Source organism: Macaca thibetana, chromosome 6, assembly GCF_024542745.1.
Source record: "Macaca thibetana thibetana isolate TM-01 chromosome 6, ASM2454274v1, whole genome shotgun sequence".
In the NCBI taxonomy this organism is placed as follows: Eukaryota; Metazoa; Chordata; class Mammalia; order Primates; family Cercopithecidae; genus Macaca; species Macaca thibetana.
Window position 1 is genome coordinate 119022289 of NC_065583.1, and position 17552 is coordinate 119039840.

At 39.4% G+C, this 17552-nt stretch overlaps 2 protein-coding genes across 3 annotated transcripts in view; both read left to right on the top strand.

Moving 5' to 3' along the window:
* The window catches only part of ERCC8 (ERCC excision repair 8, CSA ubiquitin ligase complex subunit), an 86918-nt gene that overhangs the window by 59576 nt on the left and 9790 nt on the right, over positions 1-17552 (top strand). For both annotated transcript variants that reach the window (XM_050794380.1, XM_050794381.1), the window contains one exon: positions 16185-16382. In XM_050794380.1, the coding sequence (XP_050650337.1) occupies positions 16185-16382 (198 nt within the window). The remainder of the gene's footprint in view (positions 1-16184; positions 16383-17552) is intronic.
* LOC126956988 (guanine nucleotide-binding protein-like 3-like protein) lies at positions 6630-15473 on the top strand. Its single transcript, XM_050794376.1, is given in 2 exon segments — positions 6630-15151; positions 15153-15473. Coding segments are annotated over 2 exon segments (1629 nt in total). The 5' UTR covers positions 6630-13768; the 3' UTR covers positions 15399-15473.

Below are 17552 nucleotides of genomic sequence, written 5' to 3' on the forward strand. Positions count from 1 at the left end.
TTTGGCAGTATGGATATTTTAACAGTGTTAATTCTTCCAATCCACGAACACAGATGTATTTCTGTTTATTTTTTGTTTAATTTCTTTCATCTGTGTTTTACAGTTTTCAGTGTAGAGATCTTTCACCTCCATGGATAAATTTATTCCTAAGTTTTTTGGGGTTTTTTTGGTGTGTGTGTGTGTGTGTGTGTGTGTGTGTGTGTGTGTGTGTGTTTTAGATGGAGTTTCGCTCTTGTTGCCCAAACTGGAGTGCATTGGTGCAATCTCGGCTCACTGCAATGTCCACCTCCTGGGTTCAAGCGATTCTCCTGCCTCAGCCTCCCTAGCCCGCCAGCACACCCAGCTAATGTTTTATATTTTTAGTAGAGACAGGGTTTCGCTATGTTGGCCAGGCTGATCTCCAACTCCTGACCTCAGGTGATCCACCCACCTCGGCCTCCCAAAGTGTTGGGATTACAGGCATGAGCCACTGCACCCAGCCAGTATTTTTTTATATAGCTATCGTAAGTGGGATTGTTTTCTTGACTTCTTTTTCAAATTAGTTCACTGTTAGTGTATAGAAACACTACTGGTGTTGGTATATTGATTTTTATATTCTGCAACTTTACTGAATTTTTTTACTAGTTCTAATAGTTTTTGGCTTGAGTCTTCAGTGTCTTCTATAAGATTATGTCATCTGCAAGTAGGGACAGTTTAACTTCTTCCTTACCAATTTGGATGTCTTTTATTTCTTTCTCTTGACTAATTGTTCTTGTTGGGACTTCTAGTACTGTGTTGAATAGAAGGAGTGAAAGTGGGCATCCTTTCTTATTTCAGATTTAGAGGAAAAGCTTTTCACTTTTCCCCCATTCTGTGTGATGTTAGCTTTGCGTTTCTCATATATGGCCTTTACTATGTTTAGGTACATTCATTCTATACCTAATTTAATGAGAGTTTTATCATGAAGGGGTTTTGAATTTTAACAGATGCTTTCTACATGTCTGTTGAAGTGATCACATGCTTTTTATCCTTCATTTTGGTAATGTGATGTATCACATTTGTTGACTTGCATATGCTGAAAAATCCTTGCATCCCTGGGATGAATCCCACTTTATCATGGTGAGTAATCTTTTTAATAAGTTATTGGAGTAGATTTACTAATATTTTGTTGAGGATATTTACATCTATGTTCATTAGGACTATTGGCCTGCAGTTTTGTTGTTTTTTTTTTTTCTTTTTTTCTAAAATGGAGTTTGCTCTTATTGCTCAGGCTGGAGTACAGTGTCGCAATCTCAGCTCACTGCAACCTCCACCTCCTGAGTTCAACTGATTCTTCTGCCTCAGCCTCCCGAGTAGCTGGGATTACAGGCAAGCACCACCACACCCAGTTTTTGTTGTTGTTATTTGTTGTTGTTGTTGTTGTTGTTGTTTTTGTATATTTAGTAGAGATGGGGGTTTCACCATGTTGGCCAAGCTGGTCTCGAACTCCTGACCTCAGGTGATCTGCCTGCCTCGGCCTCCCAAAGTGCTGGGATTACAGGCATGAGCCACCGCATCTGGGCTGTAGTTTTCTTTTTTGTTGTTGTTCCTGTGCCATCTTGGTATCAGGGTATTGCTATCCTTGTAGAATGAATTTGAAAGTATTTCCTCTTCAGGTTTTTAAAAGAGTCTGAAAGAATTTATACTAGTACTTCTTTAAAGTTTGGTAGAATTCATCAGTGAAGCCACCTGGCTCTGGACTTTTCTTTGATGGCAGACTCTTTATTCGTGATTTAATATTCTTACTTATTAGCCTGCTCAGATTTGTTGTTTCTTCATAATTCAGTTTATTTCTTCTGGGCTATCCAATTTGTTGGTATGATATTGTTCCTAATAGTCTCTTATGGTCCCTTGTATTTCTGAAGTATATCTGGTATCAGTTGTAATGTCTCCTTTTTTATCTGTGATTTTATCTACTCTGTTTTTTCTTTTTATTAGTCTAACTAAAGGTTTGTCATTTTTATTTCTCTTTTCAAAAAACAACTCTTCATTTCCTTCAACTTTTTTTTTTTATTATACTTTATGTTCTAGGGTACATGTGCACAACGTGCAGGTTTGTTACTTATGTATACATGTGTCGTATTGGTGTGCTGCACCCATTAACTCAACATTTACATTAGGCATATCTCATAATACTATCCTTCCCCACTTCCCCCACCCCACAACAGGCCCCAGTGTGTGATGTTCCCCACCCTGTGTCCAAGTGTTCTCATTGTTCAATTCCCACCTGTGAGTGAGAACATGCGGTGTTTGGTTTTCTGTTCTTGCAATAGTTTGCTGAGAGTGATGGTTTCCATCTACATCCATGTCCCAACAAAGGACATGAACTCATCCTTTTTTATGGCTGCATAGTATTCCATGGTGTATATGTGCCATATTTTCTTAATCCACTCTGTCATTGATAGACATTTGGGTTGGTTCCAAGTCTTTGCTATTATGAATAGTGCCGCAATAAACATATGTGTGCATGTGTCTTTATAGCAGCATGATTTATAATCCTTTGAGTATATACCCAGTAATGGGATGGCTGGGTCAGATGGCATTTCTAGTTCTAGATCCTTGAGGAATCGCCACACTGTCTTCCACAATGGTTGAACTAGTTTACACTCCCACCAACAGTGTGAAAGTGTTCCTATTTCTCCACATCCTCTCCAGCACCTTTTGTTTCCTGACTTTTTAATGAATGTCATTCTAACTGGTGTGAGATGGTATCTCATTGTGGTTTTGATTTGCATTTCTCTGATGGTGAGTGATGATGAGCATTTTTCATGTGTCTGTTGGCTGTATAAATGTCTTCTTTTGAGAAGTGTCTGTTCATATCCTTTGCCTAGTTTTTGATGGGGTGGCTGAGATCCAGCCACTGCACTCCAGCCTGGGCGACAGAGCGAGACTCCATCTCAAAAAAAAAAAAAAATTTTTTTTTGTGGGAATCTAAGTCTCTTTGTATGTTTCTAAGGACTTGCTTTATGGATCTGGGTGCTCCTGTACTGGGTGCATATCTATTTAGGATAGTTAGGTCTTCGTGTTGAATTGATCCCTTTACCATTATGTAATGGCCTTCTTTGTCTCTTTTGATTTTTGTTGGTTTAAAGTCTGTTTTATCAGAGACTAAGATTGCAACCCCTATCTTTTATTGTTTTCCATTTGCTTGGTAGATCTTCCTCCATCCCTTTATTTTGAGCCTATGTGTGTCTCTGCATGTGAGATGGGTCTCCTGAATACAGCAAACTGATGGGTCTTGACTCTTTATCCAGTTTGCCAGTCTGTGTCTTTTAATTGGACCATTTAGCCTGTTTACATTTAAGGTTGATATTGTTATGTGTGAACTTGATATTGTCATTATGATGTTAGCTGGTTATTTTGCTCGTTAGTTGATGCAGTTGCTTCCTAGCATCGATGGTCTTTACATTTTGGCATGTTTTTGCAGTGGCTGGTACCAGTTGTTCCTCTCCATCAAAGGAGAGGAATGTTCCACTCCATTAGTGCTTCCTTCAGGAGTTCTTGTGGGGCAGGCCTGGTGGTGACAAAATCTCTAAGCATTTGCTTGTCTGTAAAGGATTTTATTCCTCCTTCATTTATGAAGCTTAGTTTGGCTGGATATGAAATTCTGGGTTGAAAATTCTTTTCTTTAAGAATGTTGAATATCGGCCCCCACTCTCTTCTGGCTTCTAGAGTTTCTGCTGAGAGATCTGCTGTTAGTCTGATGGGCTTCCCTTTGTGGTAACCCGACCTTTCTCTCTGGCTGCCCTTAACCGTTTTTCCTTCATTTCAACTTTGGTGAATCTGACAATTATGTGTCTTGGAGTTGCTCTTCTCGAGAAGTATATTTGTTGCGTTCTCTGTATTTCCTGAATTAGAATGTTGGCCTGCCTTGCTATGTTGAGGAAGTTCTCCTGGATAATATCCTGCAGAGTGTTTTCCAACTTGATTCCATTCTCCCCATCACTTTCAGGTACACCAATCAGATGTAGATTTCGTCTTTTCACATAGTCCCATATTTCTTGGAGGCTTTGTTCATTTCTTTTTACTCTTTTTTCTCTAAACTTCTTTTCTCTCTTCATTTCATTCATTTGATCTTCAGTCACTGATACTCTTTCTTCCAGTTGATCGAGTCGGTTACTGAAGCTTATGCATTTGTCATGTAGTTCTTGTGTCATGGTTTTCATCTCTATCAAGTCGTTTAAGGACTTCTCTACATTGGTTATTCTAGTTAGCCATTTGTCAAATCTTTTTTCAAGGTTTTTAGTTTCTTTGTGCTGGGTTCGTCCTTCCTCCTTTAGCTCAGAGAAGTTTGATCGTCTGTAGCCTTCTTCTCTCAACTCGTCAAAGTCATTCTCCATCCAGCTTTGTTCCATTACTGGCAAGGAACTGTGTTCCTTTGGAGGGGGAGAGGCATTCTGATTTTAGAATTTTCAGCTTTTCTGCACTGCTTTTTCCCCATCTTTGTGGTTTTATCTGCATTTGGTCTTTGATGATAGTGACGTACAGATGGGTTTTTGGTGTGGATATCCTTTCTTTTTGTTAGTTTTCCTTCTAACAGTCAGAACCCTCAGTTACAGGTCTGTTGGAGTTTGCTGGAGGTCCACTCCAGACCCTGTTTGCCTGGGTATCAGCAGCAGAGGCCACAGAAGAGTGAATATTGCTGAACAGCAAATGTTGCTGTCTGATCGTTCCTCTGGAAGCTTCATCTCAGAGGTGTACCCAGCTGTGTGAGGTGTGAGGTATCAGTCTGCCCCTAGTGAGAGATATCTCCCAATTAGGCTACTCGGGGGGTCAGGGACCCACTTGAGCAGGCAGTCTGTCCGTTCTCAGATCTCAAACTCCATGCTAGGAGAACCACTACTCTCTTCAAAGCTGTCAGACGGGGACATTAACATCTGCAGAGGTTTCTGCTGCCTTTTGTTTGGCTATGCCCTGTCCCCAGAGGTGGAGTCTACAGAGGCAGGCAGGCCTCCTTGAGCTGTGGCTGGCTCCACCCAGTTTGAGCTTCCCGGCCGCTTTGTTTACCTCAGCAATGGCGGTGCCCTTCCCCCAGCCTCGCTGCCACCTTGGAGTTAGATCTCAGACTGCTGTGCTAGCAATAAGGGAGGTTCCGTGGGCGTTGGACCCTCTGAGCCAGTTGCGGGATATAATCTCCTGATGTGCTGTTTGCTAAGACCCTTGGTAAAGTGCAGTATTAGGGTGGGAGTGACCTGATTTTCCAGGTGTTGTGTGTCACGGTTTCCCTTGGCTAGGAAAGGGAATTCCCTTCCCCCTTGCGCTTCCTGGGTGAGGCGATGCCTTGCCCTGCTTCGGCTCTCACTCCTTAGGCTGCACCCACTGTCCTGCACCTACTGTCCGACACGCCCCAGTGAGATATACCCAGTACCTCAGTTGGAAATGCAGAAATCACCCATCGTCTGTGTCGCGCATGCTGGGAGCTGGAGGTTGGAGCTGTTCCTATTCAGCCATCTTGGTGCCACCTCTCTCACAAGTCTCCTTCATCTTTTATATTATTTGTCCAGTCTGTATTTTATTTATTTCTGTTATGATATTTGTTATTTCCTTTCTTGGACTAATTTTGGGTTTACTTTGCTCTTGCTTTTGTAGTTCCTTGAGATAACAACATTAGGTTGTATTTGAGGCCTTTTTTTCATATAGACATCTATTGCTATAAACTTCCTTCTTAGAACTGCTTTTGCTGTATCTCATAGGTTTTGGTAGCTATGTTTCTGTTTTTATTTTTCTCAAGAAATTTTTAAATTTCTCTTTTAATTTCTTCATTGACCCATTGCTACTTCAAGAGCATGTTGTTTAATTTTTGTGTACTTTTGAATTTTTCAGAGTTCTTCCTGTTGTTGATTTCTGGTTTTATATCATTGTGGTTTGAGACAATACTTGATATTATTTCCGTCTTTTTAAATTTGTTATGCTGTGTTTTATGGCTTAACATAGGATCTATCCTAGAGAATGTTTTATAGTCAATTAAGAAGAATGCGTATCTTCAGCTGTTGGATGGAATGTTCTGTATGTGTCTGTTCGGTCCATTTGGTCTGGAGTAGAGTTTAAATCTTATGTGTCTTTGTTGATTGTATATTAAATCTTATGTGTCTTTGTTGATTTTATATGTCAGAGTGATCTATACATTGCCAAAAGTGGGGTGTTGAAGTCTCCTGTTATTTCATTACAGTCTATCTCTCCCTTCAGATCTATTAATATTTGCTTTATATATTTAAGTGATCCGATATTGAAAGCATATGTATTTACAATTGTTATGTCTTCTTGCCGAGTTGATCTTTGTATCATTATGTAAAGACCTTCAGTGTCTCTTTTTACCATTTTGACTTAAAGTCTATTTTACGTATTTAAGTATAGCTTATCCTGCTCTCTTGGTTTCCATTAGCGTGGAATTTCTTTTTTCCTACCTTTACTTTCAGTCTGTGTGTACCCTTAAAGGTAAAGTGAGTCTCCTGTAGACAGCATATACATTGGTCTTGTTTTCTTGTCCATTAATCATTCTATGTCTTGTGATTGAAGAATTTAATCTATTTATATTTAAGTTAATTATTGATAGGCAAGGAGTTACTAGTGCCATTTTCTTCATTGTTTTATAGTTGTTTTGTAGATTCTCTTTTCCTCTCTTACTGTCTTCCTTTGTGGTTAAGTGATTTTCTCTAATAGTGTTTCTATTCCTTGTTTTTTGTTTTTAGTGAATCTATTATAGGTTTTTGCTTTGTATTTACAACAAGGTTTATAAAAAACATAACAGGCTATTTTAAGCCAATAACAGCTTTACTTTGATCTCACACACACAGACACACACACGCACACACACAAACTCTGCACTTAAACTCTACTTTCCCCACCTCATATTTTCAATTTTGAGTGTGGCAGTTTACATCTTTTAATATTGCATATCTTACAACAAATTATTATAGTGATTATTATTTTTAATAGTTTTGTCTTCTAACCTTTATGCTAAAGATATGAGATTTACACACCACCATTACAGTATTAGATTATTCTGAATATAACTGTGTACTTTTACTAGTAAATGTAATACTTTCAGATGTTTTTGTGTTATACATAAGGATCCTTTTCTTTCAGCTTGAACTTCCTTAGCATTTCTTGTAAGACAGGTCTGGTGGTAATGAGCTCCCTCAGATGTTGTTTGTCTGGAAGTCTTATCTCTCCTTCATTTCTGAAGAACAACTTTTCTTGGTATAGAATTCTTGGTTGGCAATTTTTTTTCTTGCAACAATTTAAATATATCATCCCATTATCTCCTGGCCTTTAAGGTTTCTGCTGAGAAGTCTGCAGCTAAGTGTATTGGAACTCCATTATGTGTTATTTGCTTCTTTTGCTACTTTCAGGATTCTCTCTTTGTCTTTAATCTTTATTTGCATTGAATGTGAAAAGATACCTTTGACCTTTCTTGTACTTGAATATTTGTATCTTTCTCCCAGTTTGGAAAGTTTTCTGCTATTATTTCTTTAGATAATCTTTCTATCCCCTTTATCATCCTCTACTTTATTCCCAATAACACATATGTTTGCTCTTTTGATGCCATCCCTTAAGTCCTATAAGTTTTCATTTCTTTTCATTATTTTTTCTCTTTTACCTGTCTTCAAGCACACAGACTCTTTCTTCTGTTTCATCAGTTCTGCTATTGATGCTCTGTATTGCATTCCTTATTTTGTTTATTGCATGTATCAGCTCCAAGATCTCTCTTTGATTTTTTTACAATTAATTATTTTAATCTCTTTGTTAAATTTCTCATTCCAGTCACTTACTGTTTTCCTAATTTCATTGAATGGTTTCTCCGTTTTTTGGTTTGTTTTGTTTTGAAGTTTCGTAGGCTTCCTTAAAAGAGCTGTTTTTGAATACTTTATCAGACCTTTCCTATATCTTCATCTCTTTAGGGCCAGTCACTGGCATCTTATTTTGTCTTTTTGGTGACATCATGTTTCCCAGATTGCTCTTCGTCCTTGTGGTCATTCATCAATGCCTGAACATTAAAGAAGTAGATACTTATTTTAGTCTTTCCAGTCTGGCTTTGTCTGGGAATATCCTTCAACAATAAGTCTGTCCAGAGATTCTGGGCTGTTCATCTGGTGTCATCCCTAAGCCCTTGACAATGGTAGCACTATAGGGTGCCCTATGCCCAGGACTACCATGACTTGGCACAGTGCTGAGGCACATCTGAAACCCATGGCCACTGAGGCTCGCCCATCACTGGAGTGTCCTTGAAGCTGGCAGTTGGTGAGACCTGCCTGTTAATGTGGGTTATTTGGAGGCCAAGCCCAGGGTAGTTGGCCTGTGGTGATGCAGTCCACAACTTGAGTCCATTTCACAGGGAATACTGGTTCCCATGCCACACCAGGGTGGGTCTAAGACTCAGTCCATGCATTCTGGCCTAGAGTCAGAGGCTGTGGGGGTCTGTCTATTGCTGAGTTTTATTGTGGTAGGCATGGTATTGGCGTCTAAGACAAAGCCCTATGCTTACTTACCCCTGTTTCCCGCAAGCGGATAGTATCACTCTCCATGCTGTGCTGCCTGGAGTTGTGGAAGGGGTAATGCAGGTAAGCTATAGTCAGGTACTATGATGTCTCATCTGGTTTCATTAGCTCTTGTGAAGCTTTTACGTGGATAGTTCAAATTGATGTTTCTGCAGGGGGACAATCACTGGAGAGTCCTTTTGCACCCTCTTGCTTCTTTCTCCTTCCATGTAGTAATTGAGAGCATTAGGCAGTTACTTAAGCTGACATCATGAAAGACTTGTCAGGGTTTCAGTGTTCTCACCCTGTAAATTGGGAATATTGTCTACCTAAAATTCAGTTGTAAGGGTAAAACAGAGGTAAATAAAGAGTAGTATTGTACCTGCTAAATAATAGGCATACTATAAATAGTAACTGTTTTTATTATATATTGTTGCCTTAGTAATAGTATCTTTACTATAATATTTTTTAAGTATATACTTTTGATATATGTATAGTTATTTCTAAATTATGTGCAAATTCTGTTGTGAGTCAATATGTTTAATAAAGTAAAATCTCTTAATTTTTGGATAAAAATCACATTTTTTCCCCTCATACCTTGCAAACTCCCTGAGGTATGTTAACCACCCTCTGGAGACCATTGCCATAGAGTACAGAACAAGTACCTACCAGGAAACTTCACAAAGTAACAGGTTTTGGCACAAGAAAAGAAAAAACATCTTCAATTTTTGAGCCCACAAGTGATTTGATAACAGCATTGCTTTAGAAAGATTAATATGATATTAAGTTGCAGGATGGATTAGAGGAAAAAAGCCTAAAATTTAAAAAGTAGGTATTCTGATGTTTACTATTTTAGTTACTGGTTTTATCAGTCACCCTATGAGTCTATTCTTTATTCTTTCCTGTCCCTCATCCCAACTATTAATTCTTCCTTCTCAATTTTTTTTTTATCTGTCATCCCTTCCAGCCTCACTCTTGGGGTTGTCTCTTTATTTAATTACTCTAACATCATTTTTCCCAAACTCAAATCCCAGTGGAAAATTCTCAGTAGTTCCCCAGTATTTTCAGGTTATTAAAACTGAATGCCTTTGTCTTTTGAGTATAAGACTTTACTAAGCAGTGCCTTCTAGATTACCAGCTTTATGTCTTACAACTTTACCATTTTTTCCCCTGACTTTGGACTACTTAGCAATCTTTAAATACACCATGTTCCCTCATCCTTTCATTCTGCTGCATAGACTGTTATGTTGGCTTTAGCATACCCTTCTTCTTCTTCCTGTCCTAGCGGCTTCTTAGCTTTCAAGACTCTTCTGTCTTTAATTCCTCCAGTCTAACTTAGATGCTCCCAGAATATTCTGTGCTCACTTGTATTGTAAGGTACTGTGATGATCACTTCACGGAATGAAAGAAAAATCATTTACAACAGTACGGCACAGTGGTTTCTTATTGATGTAGTCTAGGTTCAGTTATTCACTAGCCAAGAGACCTTGATCAAATTATTTAGCTTTTCTAAGTGTTTTGTTTTTGTGTAGTAATGCCTATCTCATCATATTCCTATTGTGCTGAGGATATGCAATAACATTTGTACAACACTTAGCACATTATCTGGTACAGCAAATGTTGACATTCAGTAAATGCTGTATTGTTAATTATTATGCTGGTACTTGTTTGACAGTAAAATGAGCTGCCTTGTGATGTAGTCTCTGCATCAACATAGGTATTCACTTAGTGACTAGATATGTATCTTTCCTGGGGCAACAAAAGGAACACATATTAATATAAGGGAACTAGATTTGCCATCATCCTATCCCAAGTCCACAAAATTCTCTTCCCCTATCAAAATCTTTTCAAAGCCTGCCTTAAATGCCACTTTTAAGACATCATATCTTAAAGTAGCCTGTTCCTCAATACTTTCATAATAATGTTTAACATACCACTCTTTATGATAAGCATTTATGTTCATAAAATGGGGTTCTTAGATAATTACCTAGCACAGTGTGTGACATAGTAAGCACTTAATAAATGGTAGATCCCTCCCTTCCTTAATCTGTTATTTGAACTTCATTCCATAGGCATTGGAAAGATTTTGACAGTTTTTGAACCCACAAATGATTTGATCACGATGTTGCTTTAGAAATATAATATGAAGGCCGGGTGTAGTCGCTGACACCTGTAATCCCAGCACTTTGGGAGGCCGAGGCGGGCAGATCACCTGAGGTCGGGAGTTCAAGACCAGCCTGACCAACATGGAGAAACCCTGTCTCTACTAAAAATACAAAATTAGTTGGGTGTGGTGGCGCATGCCTGTAATCCCGGCTACTCGGGAGGCTGAGGCAGGAGAATCACTTGAACCGGGGAGGTGGAGTTTGCTGTGAGCCAAGATCATGCCATTGCACTCCAGCCTGGGCAACAAGAGTGAAACTCCATCTCAAACAAAAAAGAAAGATTAATATGAGTTCAAGACCAGCCTGACCAACATTGAGAAACCCCATCTCTACTAAAAGTACAAAATTGGCTGGGCATGGTGGCGCATGCCTATAATTCCAGCTACTTCAGAGGCTGAGGCAGGAGAATTGCTTGAACCCGGGAAGCAGAGGTTGTGGTGAGCCAAGATCATGCCATTGCACTGCAGCCTGGGCAAGAAGAGTGAAAACTCCGTCTCAAAAAAAAAGAAATACTAATATGACATTAAGTTGAATGGATTGGAGGAAGAAACCCTAAGGACAAGACAAAAGTTAATGCACTAGTTCAATATTCATACCTCATTGAACACTTTCCAGTTCATATTTGGAAAGCAATGTGGTATACTGGGAGAACATAGGTTTTGTAGCTAGGTGTCCTGATAAAACAAATGTGAATAAGCCCATCACAGTCTAGCAGTTTATAATTTTTCCAGGGGGACCAGTGAAATAGTAGTTGAAAACTGTTTTGTACTTTTTCTTCATCACCCCACCCCCATATCATTGTGCAAATTGTTGCACATGTAGCATCAGAAAACACAGATGAGGGAATGTTATACTTTTAAACATGTATAGGAATTAATCTAGGAACTTACTGAATATCTTTGTGTTCCAGGTACTCTCATATGGATTATTTCATTTGCTTTTTCACGATAAAAAACTCTTTAAGTAAATGATGTTAACTCCATTTAACAGATAAGAAGAATGAAATGAAGTGGTTAAATCATTATTCATAAGGGACAAAAGAAAGATGAGTGTTTAAAACCCAAGTCCGCCAAATATAAGTTTAATATTTAACCCACTATACTGCTGCTGCCATGAGGTAGCTAAATGCATGTACCCATTTCTGGCCCAAGTTAGTCTAAAGGGAAAGTAAGCCAAGTATAGTGTCCATAGATTATTAGCATATATCCATTTTGACCTCAGGGCTTTTATTTGTGTGTATGTGTATGTGTATACATACACATATATATATGTGCTGGATGACGAGGCCACTAGGAAGCCTTATTACAAGGAGTTCCGTAAGTTGGTAGAATACTCTCATGTGATTCTGGAACACATGTTATGTGTATGAAAAAATGTTTAAAGAGAAGGGATATATATGTGTATATACATACATATATACATATACACACATATATGTTTATATACATATACACATATATACACATACACACACACACACACTCTCTCTCCCATCTAACCTTTGGGGAAAATATTAGTTTTTTTTTTTTTTTTTTTGAGACAAAGCCTCACTTTGTCACCTAGCCTGGAGTGCAGTGGCGCCATTTCGGCTCACTGTAACCTCTGCCTCCCAGGTTCAAGCAATTCTGTATCTCAGCCTCCTGAGTAGCTGGGATTACAGGCACCTGCCACCATGCCTGGCTAATTATTTTGTGTTTTTATCAGAGATAGGGTTTCACCATCTTGGCCAGGCTGGTCTTGAACTCCTGACCTTGTGATTCGCCTGCTTTGGCCTCCCAAAGTGCTGGGATTACAGGCGTGAGCCACCACACCCGGCCAACAAATCACTATTTAAACTTCAGTATTAGCCGTGACGACAAATGGATTTTGTTGATATGCATGATCATGATTCCCAAATGATTAGTTACTGGTTTTACACTCATCCCAAGCTTCTTATCAAAATTATTATCAGGAAGTAAACCCATCAATTTATTTAGCCCAAAGCTTCTCAAACTTGCATGAGCATACAGATTACCTAGGGATCTTGTTAAAATGAAGATGATTTTCAGTAGGATTGGGGTGGGGCCTGGAAGTCTGCATGTCTAACTGCTTCAGGTGATGCTCACACTACTGAGCCTGCATACAACACCTTTGGAGTACAAGTGTAGAATTTTAATTTTTGTCCCAAATACATAATTATTTATTTAAAGATAAAACTACAGTGTGCAAACTATTTATGGTCTGTGCTTTTTTACACTTAGCCTTTATCCCTGTTTTCTGCATAAGTTTCATAATTATGATTTATATAAATCATAAAATTAATATGACATTAGGAATATACACCTATTCTCAGTTATTTCCCCATTCTAAATAATGCTGGATAGAATTCCTCTGGGCATATAACTTTTGCTATTTAATTATTTCCTTAAGATAAATTCCCGGCTGCATGCAGTGGCTCAGGCCTGTAATCCCGGTGGAGGGATTGGGAGGCCGAGGCAGGCAGATCACCAGGTCAGGTGATCGAGACCATCCTGGCTAACACAGTGAAACCCCATCTCTACTAAAAATACAAAAACTTAGCCGGGCATGGTGGCGGGTGCCTATAGTCCCAGCTACTCGGGAGGCTGAGGCAGGAGAATGGCGTGAACCTGGGAAGCAGAGCTTGCAGTGAGCCGAGATCGCGCCACTGCACTCTAGCCTGCGCGACAGAGTGAGACTTCGTCTCAACAACAACAACAACAAAAAAAGATAAATTCACAGGAGCAATTACCAAGTCAGGGGGTAAGAATATCTTTGCTGTTTAATGGGTAAAGTTTTGCAAGATGAAAAGAGTTCTAGAGATGGATAGCGATGAGAATTGCACAACATGAATGTACTTAATGCCATTGAGTACCATTTAAAATGGTTATGATGGTAAATTTTATGTTATGTGTATGAAAAAATTTTTAACTCTAAAGATAAGGGAGACACCGGCAGAGTCGGGCACCTCCAGGCTGGCATCTGGAAGTCCAAAGTCTGGACCCTAGCAGTGCAAGAACATCTGTTACCCTGTCTTCTCAGATCCCCGCCTGAAGTGTAGGAAGAGAGCAAGCAGATTTGAGCCTATCTGCTTTCAAGCTGGTGATCGTGATGAAACTTAGAAACAAAAATGAAAAGCCAGGTAAAGGTTCCAAGGGCTGTAAGAAGCCTGCAAAACAAAATGGGAAGAAAGCAACCTCCAAAGTGCCCTCTGCTCCTCAATTTGTTCATTCCAATGATCATGCCACTCAAGAGGCTGAATTAAAGAAGAGAGTTGAGGAGATGAGGGAGAAGCAAGCTGCCCAGGAGCAAGAAAGACAAAAACGCAGGTCTATCAAGAGCTACTGTGAGGATATCCTAACACGCCAGGAGGAGTTTGAGTGTAAGGAGGAAGTTGTGCAGGAATTAAATATGTTTCCTCAGCTGGATGATGAGGCCACGAGGAAGGCTTATTACAAGGAGTTCCGTAAGGTGGTAGAATACTCTGATGTGATTCTGGAAGTCCTGGATGCCAGAGACCCATTAGGCTGCTGCTGCTTCCAAATGGAGGAGGCTGTTCTATGGGCAGAAGGCAACAAGAAGCTGGTCCTGGTCTTGAACAAGATTGACCTGGACCCCAAGGAGGTTGTGAAGTGGCTGGATTACCTTCGGAATGAGTTGCCAACTGTGGCTTTCAAGGCCAGGACCCAGCATGTCAGCTTTGGAGCTGAAAACCTCATGAGGGTTCTGGGGAACTATTGCCACCTTGGTGAAGTGTGCACCCACATCAATATGGGTGTTGTGGGCCTTCCCAATGTTGGGAAGAGCAGCCTGATTAATAGCCTGAAGCACAGCCATGCATGCCGCGTGGGAGCCGTTCCTGGGGTCACAAAATTCATGCAGGAGGTCTACCTGGACAAGTTCATCTGGCTGCTGGATGCTCTAGCCATTGTCCCAGGGCCCAGCTCCGAGGTGGGCACCATTCTGCATAGTTGCATCCACGTGCAGAGGCTGGCAGACGCGGTAACCCCAGTGGAGACCATCTTGCAGAGCTGCAACCTGGAGATTTCCAACTATTACCTCCTTTCTGGGTACCAGACCACTGAGCACTTTCTGATGGCAGTGGCCCATCATTTGGGGAAGAGAGACTTATGCAGTCAGGAGCAGGCAGCCAAAGCTGTCCTAGCTGACTGGGTGAGCGGGAAGATCAGCTTCTATAACCACCACCACCCACTCACACTGCCTGCCTATCTCAGCACTGAGATCATTAAGGAAATGACCAAGGTCTTTCACATCGAGAATACCGAGCAGGTCAATGAAGACACCATGGAATGCTTGGCCACTGGAGAATCTGATGAGGTGTTGGGTGACTTGGACCCACTCAAAATGGAGATCAAGTCGCTCCATTATCCGATGATAAAAATAGCAGATGCCATTGAAAATAAAGCCACCATGTATAAGATCGGAGATCTCACTGGGTATTGCACCAATCCAAATCGTCATCAGAAGGGGTGGGGCTAAACTCAATGTGGATCACCACCCTAAAAACAACAGTAAAGTGGATGTGTGCCCAGTGGACTGCTGCCCAGTACTGCGGAGGATCATGGGGATGGACTCCCTATAACAGGGCCGGGCTCTGGCATCCTCCCTAAAGAATAAGAATATGCAGAAATGTGCAGATAAAATCGTCAGGGAGCTGTCTGATTCCATGATGTCTGCCGTCAACCTTTCTGGCAATGTTGATGGCGGTGTTGATGACTAACTGTCTGATCTCACTTCCCTTCTGATCCAAGCACCAGTTCCAGTGGGACAGGGGATTACCAATGAAATAGTTTGGTTCTCCCTGAAGCATCTGTGCATTAAAAGAACCCTTCCACATCTATGTTTCTTTCTTCCCACTGTTCTCTGCACTCTCTCCAGGAAAAAGAGCCCCAAGAGACTGGAGCTGACAAACTCAATACCCTTTATTTAACCCCTACTCTGTTTTATAACAGAAATAAAAGAAGTATCAGCAGGAAAAAAAAAGAAAAGAATATAACCCCCCCCCCAAAAAATACCATTCTTTTGAAAAGAATGGTTTTTGGGGGTATTACCCCCAAAAAATATTCTTGGGGGATATTCTTTTGAAGCAATATTATTCTTTTGAAAAGAAAGAGCATTAATAAACCATTTTCCCTTTTAGAAAGAATAACCAAATTACACTGCCACCAACATGTTTACCTCGCTTGTACCAGTATTTAATGTCTTAACGTTTTTTAATTTTTTTGCTAAATGGTCTAAAATGATTCTTCAAGGTTGAAGTCTGTATTTTACTTCTATTAAGATTGAAAAGTAAACATTTACCTTTGTGGTTTTTTACTATTTGTATTTCCTCTTTTGTTAAATGTACATTCATGTCATTGGCCCTTCTTCTGTCAACGTTGAACATTTTCCTTAAATTTAAAAGAGCCCTTTTTATAGCATAATATTTTAAGTATTTCTCCTAGTCTTTGTTGTCTTTTAAATTCAGATTTAAGAGATGAGTAACTTTATGATTTTAATCCTACAGGTGAACTATGGAAAAGTTTGTAATAACAGTAAAAAAGGATTGAAATTCACTGTGTCCTGTGGCTGCAGTTCAGAATTTGTTTTTGTACCATATGGTAGCACCATTGCTGTTTATACAGTTTACTCAGGAGAACAGATAACTATGCTTAAGGGACATTATAAAACTGTTGACTGCTGTGTATTTCAGTCAAATTTCCAGGTAAGAATGATACAGGAATTGAAAATGTTCAGCTAGCTAGCTTGCCATACCAGTTATATGTAAAAGAATAAATTATGATTTCATTCTGAGGAGTTATACTTTTAATCCACATTTGTAGTAGGATTTATTTAATAGAGACTAGCACAGTCTAGATTTTTAGATGGCATACAATATATGAATGAATCAATATAATGCTGTGCAACTTGATTGGTATGAATTCTCTTTCTTTTGCATATGACCTTCATTTATTTAACAATTGAAAATCTGTGGTGAATTAAAATAATTTCTTGCAAACAATCTTTTGGGTAAGAAATGAAATACAGGCATTTAATTATAAAATATAATTTGTATATGTTGGTTTATGTATGTGTGAATTATCTATTCTTATTTTCTATCAATGGCTAATAAAGGGAGGTTTTGAAGTTAATACAACCTATATAATTTCTTAAATACCCTGACTTTTGTTTGTTTTACATTCAGACCTTTTCACATCACCAATGGAGCAGATCATTTTTCATTTTTTCAGAGAACATTTGCACAAATTACCTCATGTACTCCTTTAAATGAGTCTAACATTGCAAGATAGTTGGTATTTTCCCTGTCTTGTAGGTAAGGAAAATGAAACTCATGTAAGTTAAATACTGATAGAATGAAAATTACGGATTATTAGAGCTCCAGGAGACTATCACTTTGTGAATCTCCTATTCATTCATTCTTTAATACTGATTGCCTAATTTGTGGCTGACACTGTGCTGCAAGATATATAGACCTGATTTTTTAGCCAGTATATACCATTATGGCAGTATTCATTATTAAAATATTTAAATATTGATGTATCCTACTGGCTGGTAAACAGCTGCTGCACCAAGCCCCCCAAGTGACTGCCAGCCTCAGCCCCTTCCCTGGGACCTCTTAGACCTCACCTTAACCCAGCAACTAAAAGAGGACCTACAAGACCCTACTCCAACCCTATGGCCATTATCTCTTACTAGTCAGCAAGAAGGTGTATACCAGTTGTTAAACATTTTTAGTGTTCTGAGAGAAGAAAACTAAAGCACTAGGGAGGTGACATGACTTGCCCCTAACCTGCAAGTAGTTATTGATAACACATGTATTTCTATTCAAAGAAATTATTAAAATATTGTCCCTCTTTTCTTGTCTAAGGTTACT